General features: G+C 31.5%; 1 protein-coding gene across 1 annotated transcript in view; it reads right to left on the bottom strand.

Moving 5' to 3' along the window:
- Positions 1-17430, bottom strand: part of LOC118189316 (uncharacterized) — a 181376-nt gene that overhangs the window by 21330 nt on the left and 142616 nt on the right. The window contains exon 3 of the mRNA XM_035359897.2: positions 11426-11740. Coding sequence (XP_035215788.1) covers positions 11426-11740 — 315 coding nt within the window. The remainder of the gene's footprint in view (positions 1-11425; positions 11741-17430) is intronic.

Here is a 17430-nt window from a genome sequence, read left to right as displayed (position 1 = left end):
CTCGTTCGCGGAATTCGAACCTCGGACCGAACTGCCAGTGTTCAGCGACTTACCGCTCGACCGCTGGTGGGCTTATTTTACTGGTATTTGGCTATTTAATGTATAATTCCTTTCTTTATGACGAATTCAAAAAAATCTGTGCTTAGAAATATATGAGAACATTTTAGAATTTAGATTACGAATGAAAAAAATTCCGCATTTGTAAAGCAAACAGTTTGCTTCAATTTACATGTAAGGTAAAATACGCACAATGATAAAAATAAATAAAATTCGCATTAAAAAGTAAATAAAAATATGAATAAATAAAATTCGCATAGTAGCTCCCATAGCAGTAGTGTCACAAACTTAAGTAGAAGTTCAACAAATATAAAACATGTAAACATATATTTATATCTTATATGTAAACATATATTTATATCTTGCTCGCCTTGAACACAATTTTCCTAACACTTTACATAGAAATAAAACTTTGCAAGAAGTTACTTTACAAGATTTCTTTTTTGCACTACACAGACCAGTAAATAAATAAAAAGGATAAAAATAAATATCTCTCAATTGGACACGGAATTTTCAGTTCACATCTATCAAGTTCTAAGTATTCTCTCTCTTTCTCGCTGTGGTTACCTAGCAACAGCATCACTAAAGTAAAATGCACTTATGTGATTTTTATCCAGAGTTAGATTTTCGAATTTCGATGGAAACATCCCATGAGAAGAGTGGAAAGGAAAATGTAAAGAAGAAAATGTTCTTGTAAAACTGTAAAGCAGCAAAGTTTAACGAAGACTAAGTGATAATTTTTCAACGTCTGAAATGCTACCAAAGTAGTTTTATTGCATCAACAATAATCAATCGCAGAATATTTAAACCTTAATTATAAAATGAATTTCCAATATTGGGCTCTAATGATAGAAATAAATTACATTCCTAAAAATTAAAATAATATTCCATTCTATACTCTTGCGTTTTAGCGTATTTAGTATATACTTCAATGTATTAATAGAAGGGTACGCTATCAGCTTAAAAGGAAAGTCTTCTACAAATACTTTTCTTGCAGGTGGAGCTCCAAGTTTCCATCCATTTTGCAGTGATATTTCCAGGTCTTCAATAAGACCATTAAAAATATCCTTTTCTCGTAGATATTTAGAAAGTGGTATTAATTCTACCAGCGATATTCTTTTTGTAGATACCCACAAGGATCTTAACAATTGTATATATGTTTGTAAATAACAATTCAGCATCTTATGATTATTAAAGAAAAAGCATTTTAGGTATCTGTTAAAACGCACGCTAAGTAGCAGAATGTTACAGCATTTTCTACCTGTACTTCCAAATATACAGATTTTAATCCCCTTTGTAGTTTTACTTTTTGATTTTTTGTAATCCGTACCTGTTAACGGTACTTGCAGGAATTTACTTTACTTCTTCCAATCACGATGCAAAGGAGAGCCATCGCTGACAAAATCTCGGGCGAAATACATGGCAACACAGTGAGAAACACTAGTTAGACAATTAACAATCTGTGTCTAAAGATATAGTCAAATGCAGGAAGAAATTGCAAAAAGTAAATGTTCAGTAAATTAATTGCGTTTGGATCTTTTAATCGCCTTTATGGTTTTACGTTGCGATTCTTTGTAATCCATAACTGTAATGGTACTTGCAGAAATATTTAGTACTAGACGCTTTACCACAACGAATCACTCCTACAAAGGCAAGCACGTAACAGAAATCATCCAAATTAATGCAAAAATATAAGCAGATGATGAATTTAAAAAATTTGTTATTCGCAAGAATACATATAGTTTATGTAACATATAAGAGCATGTACAATTATTTTCAGGAGGCGAAGAAAGAAATAAATCATATTTTGTATACTATATATATTCTGTATATTGCTTATATAAACTACTAGCAGCTTCGCTGCCAGTCTTCGTCTGGCTTTCAAATGTACCGGAAAAATGGCTGAAGGGAACACCAAACGTGAAATTTAAAAACTGTGTAGAATTTTACTCTGTAGAACAACTTCATAAAAAAAGGTATTATGTATAACAAATTTACAATGAAATAAGCAGTATCCCTTAATACAAAAGTTAATTATCCTAATAAATAAATTAACCAACTTCCCTTTGCAAAATCTTAAGAGCTCAAATGGTATAAAGAAGGTTAAGAACTTTATTTCCTAAAACAATCACTCAAAACTTTTCAGTATCTCAAAAATGCAAGGAAATAATTTTCAAAATTTTTGAAAATCAGTTATATTGAGAACATTAACTTCAAGTTAAAACTAACCTCGGGTTATCAAGGTTTTAATTATATAATTCAATTGCTAAAGGATCTCTGTAAATTCTTAATAAAACATGAGAACTAAAATTTGTTTTTCCTTAATCACAGAGTTGAAATTTGGCTTTAATTTAAAACTTTTAGATTTTTTTTTTATGTTTCTATTTTTTTTATTTTACTGGTGGTGTAGTAGTATTTAATTATGGCAAAGCACACTAGGGCTATCTGCCTGAGGGAAGGGATGCCTTCGTGGAGGACTCTCTAAGGAAAACTGGCTCGTATACATGTTACACCTGGGGAAATCCACGAAAACACCCATGCAGCCAGCCCGTTCGCGGAATTCGAACCTCGGACCGAACTACCAGTGTTAAGCGACTTTACCGCTTATTTTACTGGTATTTGTCTATTTAATGTATAATTTCTTTCTTTATGACGTACAACAAGTCTTTATGACGTCTTTATGACGTTCAAGAACAGTGAAAAGAGCAATAAATAACATAAAATAATACAAAAAACAAAAAATTCTGAAAAGCAAAGTACAATTAATGATATTTTACCTTATATTTTCGAGAGGAAAAAATTACAATGAAATAAGCTATATCCCTTAATACAAATATTAATTATCCTAATAAAAAATTAGCTAACTTTCCATTAAAGAAAAAAAAAGTCATGCAAAACTTTTCAATATCTTACAAACAGTGAAATAAGCAAAAAATAACATGAAAAAAATCAATAAAAATCTATTATATATAGATAAAAATGCCAATGAAATATACCAATCTCTTAAAAACAGTGACATAAGAAATACGATGGAAAACTGTGGCCAAACCCATATTTCTAAAAGAATGAAACTATTCAAAATGATGCGATTTCATCAAAAATCTATCAACAACAATAAGACAAGAAAATTGTTGCCAAAATCACATTTTTAAAGATGTGAGAGGTGAGAAGTGTACTCGGAAGCTTCATTTAAAAATTGTTTTACAAAATTAAAAATATTATCATTTTTCCAAAATTCTTTTTGTAAAAGCATTCGCAAGGATGAAAGTTTAACGTGTCCAAAAATCAAACAAAAATTAACTGTACATTTTTGAAAATAAACCTTTTTAGAAAAAAATCCCGTTGAAAAGATGTTAAGCTCCCTTTGTTAGATAAATTCGTATTTAATCGATTTATTGAAACACGAAATTCATTTTAATTTCGTAAAATAGCTAAGTGACTACGTTTCATGACTTTGCGACTATGGAGTGTGTGGAGTAAAATCTCGCTTTCCTATAGCCCATTATGTCTCAAAATGACGCGATTTCGTCACAAAATATAAAATAAAAAAAATTCTAATTTGTATTTCGAAAAACTCGCTTCGAGATGCACTGGCTCTTGTCTAGCCAGTGCACCTCGAAGCTATCCTCTATGTAAACAACTTTCGTAGCCGTAAGTTTATTAGCTTGCGCGCAGCGCGAACGAAAGACACACAGACACACGGAGAGACTCTTTCTTTTATTATAGTTTATAGAGATTAGCGGTTAAGATTGCAGTGGGAACCATCATCACCTAGATCTTGCGCGAAACTTACAGAATCACAGCTTGGGATATTAGCGACACAATTAACAAGATATGTCTATAACTATAGTCAAAACGATGTGGGGAGAAAAAGCAAAATCTATATGTTTACCGAATTCATCAATTTCGTATCTTTCAGGGCATGTTGCAGTTATATGCCTGCAAGCTGCAATCGTTTCATCTTTTGCAACCACGTTATAAGTAGGAAGCATTCATCACGTGAGCTTTCAGAAAAGTTGTTAATATTCCATAGTGGCCCTAATGAGTGCTGATACTTCACATTTTTCATTGAGTAGAAATGCTAATACCACAATTATGAATATAAGAAAAGGACAATTTTAGCATGCACCCAGAGCAGCTACTGTGACTCACTGCATAAGGCGATTTCGCTACATTTGCTATCATTGTCTTGACATGCTTCATCAATTATTTTCAAACGACCTTTGGTCTTGGGTACCTAAAAAATCTATTACCGCACCAGAGGAAATTAATTCAACAATACCATCTCTAATGCAACGCTTTGAAGAAACGTTAATTATAGAAATTTGTCTTTCTTTTCTTTCTTTTCACCTTCGACGGAACAGCTGGCCCATTGGGTTAGGTGCTTTTTAGCCTGTTGGATCCCGTCGATGGAATTAAAAATAAATACATGAATAAACATAAATAAAGAACTTAGTACTGTGTTTTCCGGGGATTGGCCACGAAACGAGGAACATTGAAGTAAGGACCAGAACATGGAAAGAAGGTGCATGGTGGGACTGCTAAGACTAAGCGGAACACTTTTCACTATTATCGTACATGTTAGGCATACAGTTATATGTGCATACAGGATGTGCTATAAAAATCAGGTACAGATGTAAAGATGACCAAATACATTACAAATTGAATGTAATTGAATGTACATTCAATTAACATTCAATTTGTCTACTTAGATTTTGCGACTTTTATTTCCTTCTTTTTGAATGGTTGGATATATGTGAAACAAATCATCTATCGTGTTCATCCCAGTACGCCGCTGAAATGACTTCCGGCCACTGTTGTAAACCAAAAGGAATTGAACCATCCAAACGGAGATTTTCCGCTGACCAAACTACATTTTTATACTCCAAAAGTACATAGTGCAGGGGAAATCAAGGCCTATTATTTTTATATCACCTATTCTGTTGTACACACATCATCTACTATACCGCATTCGTTAAGAGAAGCTGAGGACAAAGACATGACTTTCAAATTATATTTAGAAGAACAATGTCTTAAAAGCTGCATTTTGCCTGTGCCTTTCGTAAATGTATTAAGGATTTTAGTCTTTCCTGTCATAATGCTTAATGCCCGGCTTTCTATGTAATCGGAGTTTACGATGGTAGGATGTTCGGTTTGGGGCTTTGATATCCGAGGTTATACACCAGCAACTTTTACCCTGTGTGACACAATTTAAATATGCTTTAAGTATCACAAAATCTCTTCTTTGAGCCTAGATATTCTTAACGAATCGATGAATGGTATGATGACTCGTACATTATGATTTCCAGTGCTGGGAAATGCTTCAAAGATTTGTGGCAAATACATAAATGAAACAACACTACAGCATTCAAGGTACTTTCCTTTCAGTAAACTCATGAGAAAATTTGATAGTACAGCGCCATCTTTCAATGACAAACTTCGACTAAAATGTTTGCTGGCAAAATATTGCGAGTTCATTGCATGGTGCTTAATGCAAATCGCTCCCAGATAGTTGTTCTTGTTTTCATGAATCCATATTCGATAAATTTTGGTACACTTTATTTGCCACTGTCAAAAAGCCAAGTCACACTAACTTGTTCCATTCGTTTTTTAGTACATTTTCCAGATCTGTGCCAATTTATAGCACATGTTCGTCTCACTAAATAAGCTTTAAGCTTCAATAAATAAACTGGCAGAACTTTCATTAGAAAATCTTTTTTTTTTTGGCTTAACCTCAGCTTGAACTTAAGAGACTCTAAATATACACACAAACAAAACATTACAAGCAGATAAACATAAAAATTCCGTTAATGTATAAAATTTGCAAAACAGTGCTATACAGTAATTAGAAAAAATTTAAATTCCGTTATAATATAAAATTTACAAAACAGTGCTTGCGCATTAATTAGAATGCATTGAGCAGCACATTTACTTTGATTTTACACTGCATAGCCTCTAACAATCCACTTTAACTCAGCGCAACATTACCTATTCTTCGTGTTTCATAATCTCTCGCATTAGCTGCAAATTGAATCCTCAAAAGTGTTCATTGTTGGACAATATAGGAAGTAGGGAACTCATGCTACTAAGCCCACAGTTTTTCTGAATTCAAATGACATTTATTTGACAAAGACATCTCAAACGTTTTGCCTTCTCTGGTAAAGATTATAAGGATTCAGAAGATGTTTTCCTGCGAGTATCGGTGTATTGAATAGATGTACTGTTGAGAAAGCAGATTTCACTTTCTTAGCTTTTATTTTCTTTATTATCCTTTAACGTAAATCGGCATTCTATTTTGCTATATTTAAATGACTTTGCTCGCAGTACCCTATATTAGTAAGTCTTCACAAAAACTTTCCCTTTTAAGAAATTTTTGAAGTTATTCAGTTTGAAGCTTTTGAAATAATTTAAGCTGAGTTACAAAACATATTTGGAAAGTGCTCAAAATCGTTCTTCAATTCCAGTTAAAAATTCTTCCATTATTTAAGACAGAAGTAAAAGTAAATGTAGAGGAAGATATTTAAGTGCAGGTAAAAGGATGAAATATAGTTTAAGTTTACTGTGTCTCAAATCAAACGCAAATACATAAGAAAATAATTTCAAAATTTTCATTCATTCGTTTTAAAATATATCAAATATTAAAATATATTGTTGCGAGCGTACGAGTTCGTAATAAATTGAATTCGCAAGTCCGATAATAGGTTAATAAGAATGTATTTTTATCAAAAGAAATATTTCAGAGCTCTGGAATTTTCCACAGAAATATCCATACAAGTGTTTGCAGTATCACAGAATACAATCAGTAGTTACGCATCAAACTGCTAAGAACGTTAAATATATCGCAATTCAAAGCGTATCTAAAGAGAAAGCTAACTAGAATTTATCTCTTCAAGCAGGACTACAACTCTCAACAACAATAACTAACTAAGCAACTGCGACCGAGATCAGATGCTCTCTTTTCGTCCTTAAATAGTTCTTAACCGGCCTGCGAGATATTTCTAGTACTTTCTTCGTCTCGAAATTACTAGTAAGGAATGAGAGTGTGGGGTTACGGTTACAGCTAACACAGTAATCAATTACATTTATTCAATTTCAATATATACTACGGTAATAAAGAGACCGGACGCAAATGTCGCCAAATTTCGACATTTGGAGATTTCTTGGCCAAATTACCGAGACACATTTACTTAATGTTAAATGCACTTGCCCCTGTATTCTTAACTCTTTCTCTTAAAATTTGTCTAGCGAACCCTACGAAGAAAAATACAGCAATATTACGTATAATTCTACTAAAATTACCTATACAAAGTACAAATTCGTAGCAATATATTTAAAAATTGTACTAGGCATCGAAAATACCTGTATTTGTAGAAATAAACAAACTTTTACAATTTTAAAAATAATGCATTCAGATGTGAATCATCACGTCGCAAACAGTTTTAAATTGATACGTTAACTCCTGTATGCCACCTGGAAATGCCTTGGAATAAATTTCGTTACAACAGTTAAATTTCATTAGTCTAAGATTGCAATGGACAAGTGTTTAAAAAAATTAAAAGGCCAAAATACCTATATATTTCGAAAACTTTCAGATATTTTGTTACAAAATGCTTGCTACAATGTATCATGTACATAAAAGTAATCTGGAGAGATATAAAAAACGTTTCACTAGAAGATATACTTAAAATCGTTACGCAAAATTGTTACGTGTTACCTATGAGAGTTAGATATTGCTGAATACTTACTATTTGGGTTCCAGCTTTCAATTTGTTATACACTATTGTTATGCGATGAATAAGTTAATGAAAAATATATGGTATAAAATAGTACAATGCATAATAAGATGAAGAAAGCATTTGCAAGTATAAAAAAATAACCTTAAAAACAAAATTTCTTAGAAAATTTGAGAAACAAAAATATTAAATATTAGTTTTGCATTTTAGATTTTAGGAATTTTGTTTATATTTCTTATTCTATAAGCTTGTACGGATTTATGAACATATTTAAAAGAAATTATAATAAAATACTGTTCATTGCCGTTCATGAATTATCATTCTTATTATGTAAGTAAATCAATAATAAAGAGTTGTATAATCCGTTCGTCGGTACTTCCTGCAGACTTTTTGCCACATTCTTTGAAATAAAATGTATTTTATACAATTTTTTCCGGAGAAGTAAGTATTTTTGTCTTACTATTTTTTATGCTTCATATTTATAATACCACATTTTTAATACGATTATCTAGAAGGATAAAACAAGGTTTCAAAAAGGAAAAAAAATGTCTGATGTATTAAACGACAGAGAGACCTTTTTCTATTCACAAGTGCTATTGAATATTTTATTTTGAAGATTTTAGATTTCAGACTCTGTACCTATCAAATATTCTCGAAAATATCTCGCATTTAGTTGTACTATTTTTATAAATATAAATTTTAAAAACTGCTACTTGGAAACAATTTTTAAACAATTTTCTTTAGAAGAAATATTTTTGAGATTTGTAGTTTGGATGACGTGAGATCAATGTAAATCAAATAAAACTGCAATTAAATATTTTCTTTAATTTCCGTATCAAACTAATGAAAAAATCATATAAAACATAACTTGAAAGATTGGAATAAGCATAAACCTTTATTTATTCCTAACCCACATCTGGTACAGCATTCTGAATATATGTAAGGAATACTGCTAGTTTTAATCTTCCAAAAAGAAACGATGGCAGAAACAAATCTCACTAAAAAGTAAGCATTTAAATCAGCCATTTCAAAAGTTTCTTTTTACATTTATACGTACAATTATTAGAACAAGATTATTCGCTCGTTATAAATGTGAATTTTAAGAAAGAAAGACTTATCATGTATTTCCTCTGCAATCTATATGTATAATGAAAACGATTTAGCAATATTGATGGCGTAGAAAGTAGAATGTTGAATCTGTACTGAACAACAACCTTGACAGTCGAGTCATATTAAATATCATCCTTATTTCAATTGACATTTGCAACCATAAATCACTGCGCACTCTAATCTTACAAGAACATTTACATTTCTGTTATTGTTGCGACAGGGAGAAAGCAACTAGAATCTTAGCATCTTAACGAGAGCATGAGGAGAAGCAGAAGTGCGCAGTTATTCCAATATGGCAGCTTATTAAGAGAAACACAAGTTTAAGTTTCGAATTAGCCATGTCATCAGCATGCACGACATGTGACAAGGACTGAGCTGAAAAGGAACAGACCAAAAAAAGGTGTGATTATTTTTAAAACACAGAGAGGAAATACCCAAATTAAAAATGAAGAATTAAGGGGCTACTGCTAATTTAAAATATAATTTCGATTTGCCTATTTTTATCTTGAATATGAAAATAATTCAGGAGATTCATTTTTTTCTTAACATGGGTTATCATAATACTACTTTAATATTTTATAATTCAGTTTTTACTTCCTTGTACGAAGGAAAAAGGAAGCATTGTAATCGCGAAAAGTTTCAGGCAGCATATTTCAACGAAAATATCCATCTTGACCGCTATCGAATGCAATTTAACGATGTTTTTGCGTGATATCTGCACGTAAGAACAGAATAAAAGACTCTTTTCCTAGAAAAAAATTATAAAACTGCATTAAAATGAACTATGAAGAGAATTTTTCGTGTCGTCTGTACAAACGTATGTACGTACGTACGTATCTGGCATAACTCAAAAACGAGTAGCCTCAGAACGTTGATATTTTGTATATAGGACTGCTGTAACATGTAGATGTGCACCTCGTAGTTTGGTTGCAATTGGCCGCACCAAACGTATATAAATATATTTATATAAAATAATAGTAGTAGGTAGAAACATTGTAGCGATCTTGCTAAAAAGTTACCAGCAGCTGTAGCTCCACGAAATATTTTAACGCAGTATTACAACAATAAAACCTAAGAAGAAATTTGTCTGGAAAAACTGGAAAAAGCTGTAAACACGCGAAAAAACTGCCAAAATTAATGCTGGAAGACTTGCTAATGCACGAAAATATTATTTTCTTTTTCAATCAATATATATATATATATATATATATATATATATCCACTCTGCTACCCGGGTCAGTGACCTGAGTTTCTTTACTCTTATATGTTTTCAAATTGTACATTTTTTGCTTTAAAAATGATTGAATTATGTTGTTCTTATCTTCCGGTTAAGGTTTTTATGCCTTTAGTAAATTTGTATGCAATAATTTTTGAATTTTCAACAATTTGTTTAAGTGCCGCTAATTTTTTTGATGGCGGCCATTGCTTGTTTACATTTGAAACAGCAGAGTAGTGGACTTGTTGCCAGTCTAGAGAAACTTAGCTTCGCAACAAGAAAGATAACGCCTTCATTTATTATTGCGAATTAAATCATTCTTAATCCTGTCTGGAATTTTTTCGAGGAAGTAAGTGTTTAAAATTTACTTCGTAATTTTTAATACATGTATTTCGAGTTTTTATGTATTTAAGCCTCGTCATGAAGTGTGAATTGAATTAATGGAATGAGAAATACTCAATTGTCTGTGAGAAACTGTGTCTTTTTCGTTTTGTTTGCTTAATTTATTTTATACATCTTTCTAGCTTTATTATAGTATTTGAATAGAACATGTGGCAACGATTAGATAATTCTTGAAATGATATAAGTTTTCTGCATTCTGATTTATAATATGAACGAAATATAATACTGTTAAGTGAACCTAGCGCCAGAGTGTCGCTATGGTAAAGAAATAGAGTGAATTTTAAAGAATGCATCTATTCTATTGTGGTTTATGCGCTGTCGGCGAAGTATATTTATTTCAATCCAATACGTTTAAATGAAAGGCAAGAAAAAAATGCGTATAATTTAATATTGCCTACGGGATCCACCAGCTGCCGAGTGGTAAAGTCGTGAACACTGGTAGTTCGGTCCGAGGTTCGAACCCCGCGAACGGTCTGTCTGTATGGGCGTTTTCGTGGTTTTCCACATGTGTTAAGTGTATACGAGCCAGTTTCCCTTAGAAAGTCCTCCACGATGGCATCTCTTCCCTTAGGCAGATAGCCCTCGCAGCTTTACCATAATTACACACACACACACTAATATTCCGTACAAGGAAGTCATGTGGTATACACATCAGATTTTTCCTATCTGTAATCTATGCGTTGGTACCTAAATTTTTATTACCTTTCTATACTTCTTTAATTCAGTACTATTAAACATTTAAATATTTTAAACGAATTTTAATAAAATTAAATTTACTCCATTCATAATATTTTTCAATAATTTTGTTAGTCATGGTTAACTTATGATTTACTTGTATTTCCATTTACAATATACTTACTAATAATTAATCGTACTTAATATTAATAATAATAATAATGAATATTACCTGGAAAGTAAGCAATTCTTTTAGATTTTACATAATTCGTTCCCGGTAGCTCTAACACACATTCAAACACTGTGGCACCTTTCACTGTGAGTTCACTGATTTTAAACGTCCGATGTAAAAATGCGTCAAAGGCACCTGACGATCTGTTGATGCTTTCAGTTTTCACATTTGTGACGAGTTGAGGTGGACTGCCATTTGTTGGCCTTAGATAAAGCCTTAAATCTGGTGACGGAAATACACCAAGGGCTTCGCAGGAAACATTCACAGTGTTGTAACTCGTCTCAAAGTAGCCTAGCTCGAATTCATTGGCTGGTACTATGGGGAATAAAAAAGGAATTATAAAATGGAATTCTGAAGAAGAAATCTAAACAAACAGAAAAACTGATATTAAAAATAGTTAACCTAATGAAACAAGAATATTGTTTTAAAGTTGAACGAAATGTGAAAGTAAATATTACACTGAAGCAGAAATAATGTTTAAACTTCAAAACATTAGGCAAGAAATTTCAATGTGCTAAAATTTGCTTTTTGGTGTGATATTATTTTGACATTCTCAACGTTTTCCTTAACGTTCGACATATCATAAGTAATGGGGATAGCAGTATTGTATGTCATATTTTAAGGTAGGTAGAAAATGTTTCTGTATAGGTTATAACAGTACAGCTTCGGCTAGTCTTAGTTAGTTAGCATTAATTTAGTTTCTTACTTTCTACCTTAATTTAAAGCCCGAATGGAGGCTTACCTGTAAGCCCAAGAGCGTAACTGTAAATATTCATGAGTTAATAATAGGGTACTTTAAGCCTTCTTTGGACTGTTATTCGTGTCTTTTAGAAGTTAGCGAATAGTCGCTATACCTTCTCAAGTATTCTAGTTGCCAAATGCGATACAGTTTAATACAGTTTAACTAGAATCTTATAAATTTCTATATTATCTTTTAAATGAGAACCTAAACTTGAGAACTTAAAATCTGTCATCTAAAAAAGGAGGGATTGCATACCATTAAAATCTTTTGAAACTGAAGCAGTGGTATCACAGTAGATCGTATCTTTTTGATGAATTATTACTATTGATTCATAACCAGAAAATTTGGCGCAAGCTACAAAAATTAAGAAATAAATGTAACTGATACAGTAGCTCTAATTTTCGTAATATATGCTGTATTATGGGCAAGATATAGTTTAGCACAATGTGCATTGTGTGCTATTAAATCTGCGAGTTTTCATAATCTGGATGACTATTTAAACTAGTTCTTTAGCATTTGTTCTAAAATTATATGTTATAAATTAGAAACTATTAAAGATAGCGTTAGGTTTAAAAAGTGCGTTCGTTCTCAACCGCAACATTAACTTTATTATATCTTATGCTACATCTAAATGAAGATACTATTTCATCAGATTTCATAGTTACGTAAGCATATTAGTAACATTATAAGGTACTTCTCCCGCCTTCCTGGCGTGCCTTCGTTGTGTGGTGGTCTGCACGCTGGGCGCGTATTCCAGAAACACGTGGTTCGATAGCCGGCGAAGGCGTTGCTCATTTTTCATCTTGCCTGCTTCCAAAAATAACAAATGCCTCAACAAGTAGCGCCCGAATTAAAAGGGTGTTGGATGATGATACTCCACACCCAGGATTTGGCGACTGGGTCCCGTAAAAAAACAGTCGCCCTTTGAAAGGGGAGTATATAAGGTATTTCTCCCACCTTCTTAGAATGCCTTCGTGGTGTGATGGTCTACACGCTGGGCGCGTATTTTAGAGGTCCGAGATTCGATTCCCGGCGAAGGCGTTGCTAATTTTTCAATCTCTGTTGCTTCCAAAAAAAAAATCCTTATGTCTCTACAACATAATTAAAATTATAAGATAGCAAATTTAGAATATTTTTTTGATTCTTCTGCCAAAATACACCTCACTCTTAAAAGACCAAAAAATTACTGAGAATTTTAATGTGCTAATTTCCGTGTTCAAAAGTGTCAGTTTAAATAAAACGTTACACTTTTCTCCAGGTTGCATGAAAAGCATTTTTGCTTCCATTTGGATTGGTATATTTAAATATTTGTTGGCTGAAGTTCCTAATATGAATTAATTTAACTTAGTACTTACCAATTACATTCTTGAACATGTCGACGCTTCAATAAATTGTTCAATAATTTAATATTTTTAAGCTCAAAGAATTAAATTTTATATAATTTGTTAATTTGTGAGAATGGATGATTAATTAGTGATTGACACTATTATGAATAGCTGTAGTCCTTCGTCAGAGTATACGTAAGTTTTTAATATTTGTTAGTGTTTTAGATTTGAAATTGTTTGAAGGAGTGCAAAATTATTACGAGAGTTGAAGTTGAACATACAGATTATTAATGTAAAGATACTAGACATAAGGACATCTCACATTTTTTTTCAAAACTCATATTAAGCTATTTTGATTTAGCTTTCTAGAGAATTAATATATATATTTTAAGTATAAAATGTTTCTGGCTATTCTTTGAATGCAAAATATAATGTAGTATTAGGTATAATAATTCATAAAATTTATTTACATATTAGCCAGAATTTATTTCTTTCATTAAAAATAAGTTTAAGTATATCTGTGTTTAAGGAAGGAACATATTCATATTCCTGCATCCCTGATAAACGAAAATACATCTGTTTACACTTTTCATGTCATAAAAATACTTTGATACGATTTTCCTTTGTTTGAAAATTTTTGAATGCTTAAGAATTTAATAATTTTATTAGAAAAGAAACTCTAGAAATTATTTGAGTAATAATATATGCCAGGAATACGTGCACGCAAAACAGTCATAAAACTTCAGAGCAAAAGCTATTCTGTACAAAAGCAAATAGAAGTTTTTATTTGTATTTACGTAAAACTAAATTTCGTTATTACTTTTGGTACAGGTACGAAGAAACAATATCACGCTTATTTCAAACTTTTTCGTATAAACTCGTATACAAATTCGCAAAATAAATACCTTCGAAACGCATATGGAGAGATAGACGTGTTCTTGTAGGATTCCTAAAATAAATGCTTGAACAACTGTTCTAACGTTTTTTATATCTGAGGTATATAACACGCCAGGCTCAGTACACATCCTTTAATGATTTGAATTAAAACGAATGGAAGCAAGGAGAGAAACATATTTCTGATGTTTGATCTTTAGAAAAATATTAAATACATGTTTATCCAACACTTACATGATTGAAATCTTATTAGGCATAACAGCTTTCGCTGTTTAAATGCCGGTTTTTTACTTCCTTGTACGAAGTATAAAGGACGTATTGTAATCGCGAAAAGTTTCAGGCAGCATATTTCAAAGAAAATATCCATTTTGACCGCTATCGAATGCAATTTAATGATGTTTCTGCGTGACATCTCTACGTAAGGACAGAATGAAAGACTTTTTTCCTCCAAAAAAATTATAAAACTACTTGAATTATAAAACTACTTGAAATGAATTCTGAAGAGAATTTTTTGTCGTGTCTGTACGTACGTACGTATGTATCTCGCATAACTCAAAAACGAGTAGCCTCAGAACGTTGAAACTTTGTATATAGGACTGCTATAACATGTAGATGTGCAAACGAGTAGCCTCAGAACTTTGAAAATTTGTATATAGGACTGCTATAACATGTAGATGTGCACCTCGTCCTTTGGTGGCAATCGGACGCACCAAGCATATATAAATATATTTATATGTATATCCACTCTGTTACCCGACTCAGTGATTTCAGTTTCTTTGCTCTTATATGCTTGTAAATTGTGCATTTTTTGCTTTAAAAATGTTTGAATTATGTTGCTCTTATCTTCCCGTTAAGGTTTTTATGCCTTTAGGAAATCTGCAAGCAATATTTGCAGAATTATCAACAATTTAAAAGCTGTTTAAGTGCGGTTAAGCCTAATTTTTAAATAACATGGCGGGCAACAGCAGAATAGTTTATATTTATAAAAATTTGAGAGTGAATTATGCACTATCGAAGAAGTACATTTAAATCAATCCAATACGTTTAAATGAAACGCAAGAAAAATTACGTATAATTTAATATTCCGTACAAGGAAGTCATGTGGTGTACACAACATATTTTTTATAACATATGCAAATTATCATTAAACATTTTATTATTTTTGTTAATGATTTATAATCATTTTTTATCACTATTTACCATTTATAATTTTATGGGCAAATTACTTTATTATTATTATGTCACATTTAGTCATCATTTAGATATTCCATTGCATATATAGTTTCAAATTCAAAACAGTTGTATAGTTCGACCGCCTGAACCACGACCATGAGCGCAAACACGCATGCGCCGTTCGGAGTGATTTATTCTCAAAATAGAGTGTATGGGGCTGAGTCATATTTTGGGGATTATGTCCATTCTTAATTGTTCCCTGTTTATTTTCACGGCATTCAAAGAGCACAGTCATAAAAGATAAAACATTATTTTTAAGTAATCTAAGCAGATATACTGATCATCATTTATAATTGTGTGTTTTATTACATTGTGTTTGATTTTGTGCACTTATTTATTTATATGTTCATAAAAATGCAAGTGTTTTCCAAATTGATTTTGCTATATATACTTTACTTTATAATAAAACGAAATAAGTAAATTTTATTGTATCGAAATTGTAATTACAATCTATAAAGAAGAATGTATGTGTGTTTTTTTGGTTTGTTTTTGCTTGTGATTAACTCAGTCACTGCTATACCTATCGTCACCAAACTTTCCACAATTCTCTTCTGGGTCCAGCGAAAGATTGACGCCCACGTTTTACCAAAAAAAAATAATATTAATAATAATAATAGTAGTTAAAATAGCTAAAATCGAAGATATTAATTGTAAACGCTAATTTTAGCCCTCATTTTTCCGAGTGTGAACAGTCTCACATTTCTATATTTTTTTTACTCTTTTCTCAGCTCGTCATATCATTTTTATGGCTTTACGAAACATTTCTTGTCATTTTATTACTAAACTTTTCTGTGTTTACTTTATTAAGCATCAGCATCACGTTCTTGGCGCTTACGTCATATAAAATTCAATTCAACAGCAAAATTACAAACTATTTAAAAACACGATATCTTTAGGATTTCCTAATGAAGTCCCACGCGCTAGAGATAGAAAGGGTTTTTACCCAGTTCAGTGTTGCCACTGACCGCTTTGAAATCCTTGAGTTTTCCAATCAAAATTTCGTTAATATTTTATAAAATATGATATAGATAATAAACTCTATTCAAAATCTGGACTTACAGGTGCCAATGTTCGTGCGGATGACTATGTTATTCAAAATATGATGGCCCTAGGTACCCTTTGTGTTTTCACAATGCAAGAAACATACATACATTCATGTAGTCTTCATTACTTAATTTCCTTAAGTATAATACAGGTCCATAATATTTGATGGCAAAAATTTGAAAAATGATACGACGTTTATAGTGATCCAAAGAAAAATGCCGTTTCAAGACTACTATTGTATTCGGAACTAACATATCTTTTTTGGCTAAGAGGAACAATTTTTACTATTATTTCTCTAGAAATGAATGTAGGAGAATTTAAGGATCCTAATGGTTTTCTAAATTCCTGTACTTCAAAGAAATAATGCTACATTACAGTTATTATGATTATTAATTCATTATTTATTAAAGAACTGATTTTAATGTATCACAAAATCTCATTTTTGGAGCAAATGTTATAGGCTGATACATCACGTTAATGACTTATATTTTAAGTTCGGTGTCTGCGAATTGGCAACAAAATAACTTTGATTAATGTATTAGAAACGAAATTCGTGATACTTAAATTTTGATTTGAAAATTACATTTCACTTATTTGTATTCATGTAATTTATAAGCCTAACAAAAATCTGAAACTGAGAAGATTTGCTCTGGTTGTCATATATGATTGACAATCATTAGTAGCAACATAGCTATCATTTATTTTGATAAACAAATCTGTTATTCAAAATGCATATTCAGGGCATATTACACTTCATTATTGTGGAC

Source organism: Stegodyphus dumicola, chromosome 5 (genome assembly GCF_044657685.1).
Source record: "Stegodyphus dumicola isolate Sdum_Otavi_A_Nest chromosome 5, ASM4465768v1".
Lineage (NCBI taxonomy): Eukaryota > Metazoa > Arthropoda > Arachnida > Araneae > Eresidae > Stegodyphus > Stegodyphus dumicola.
This window is presented reverse-complemented; position numbering and strand designations above follow the sequence as displayed.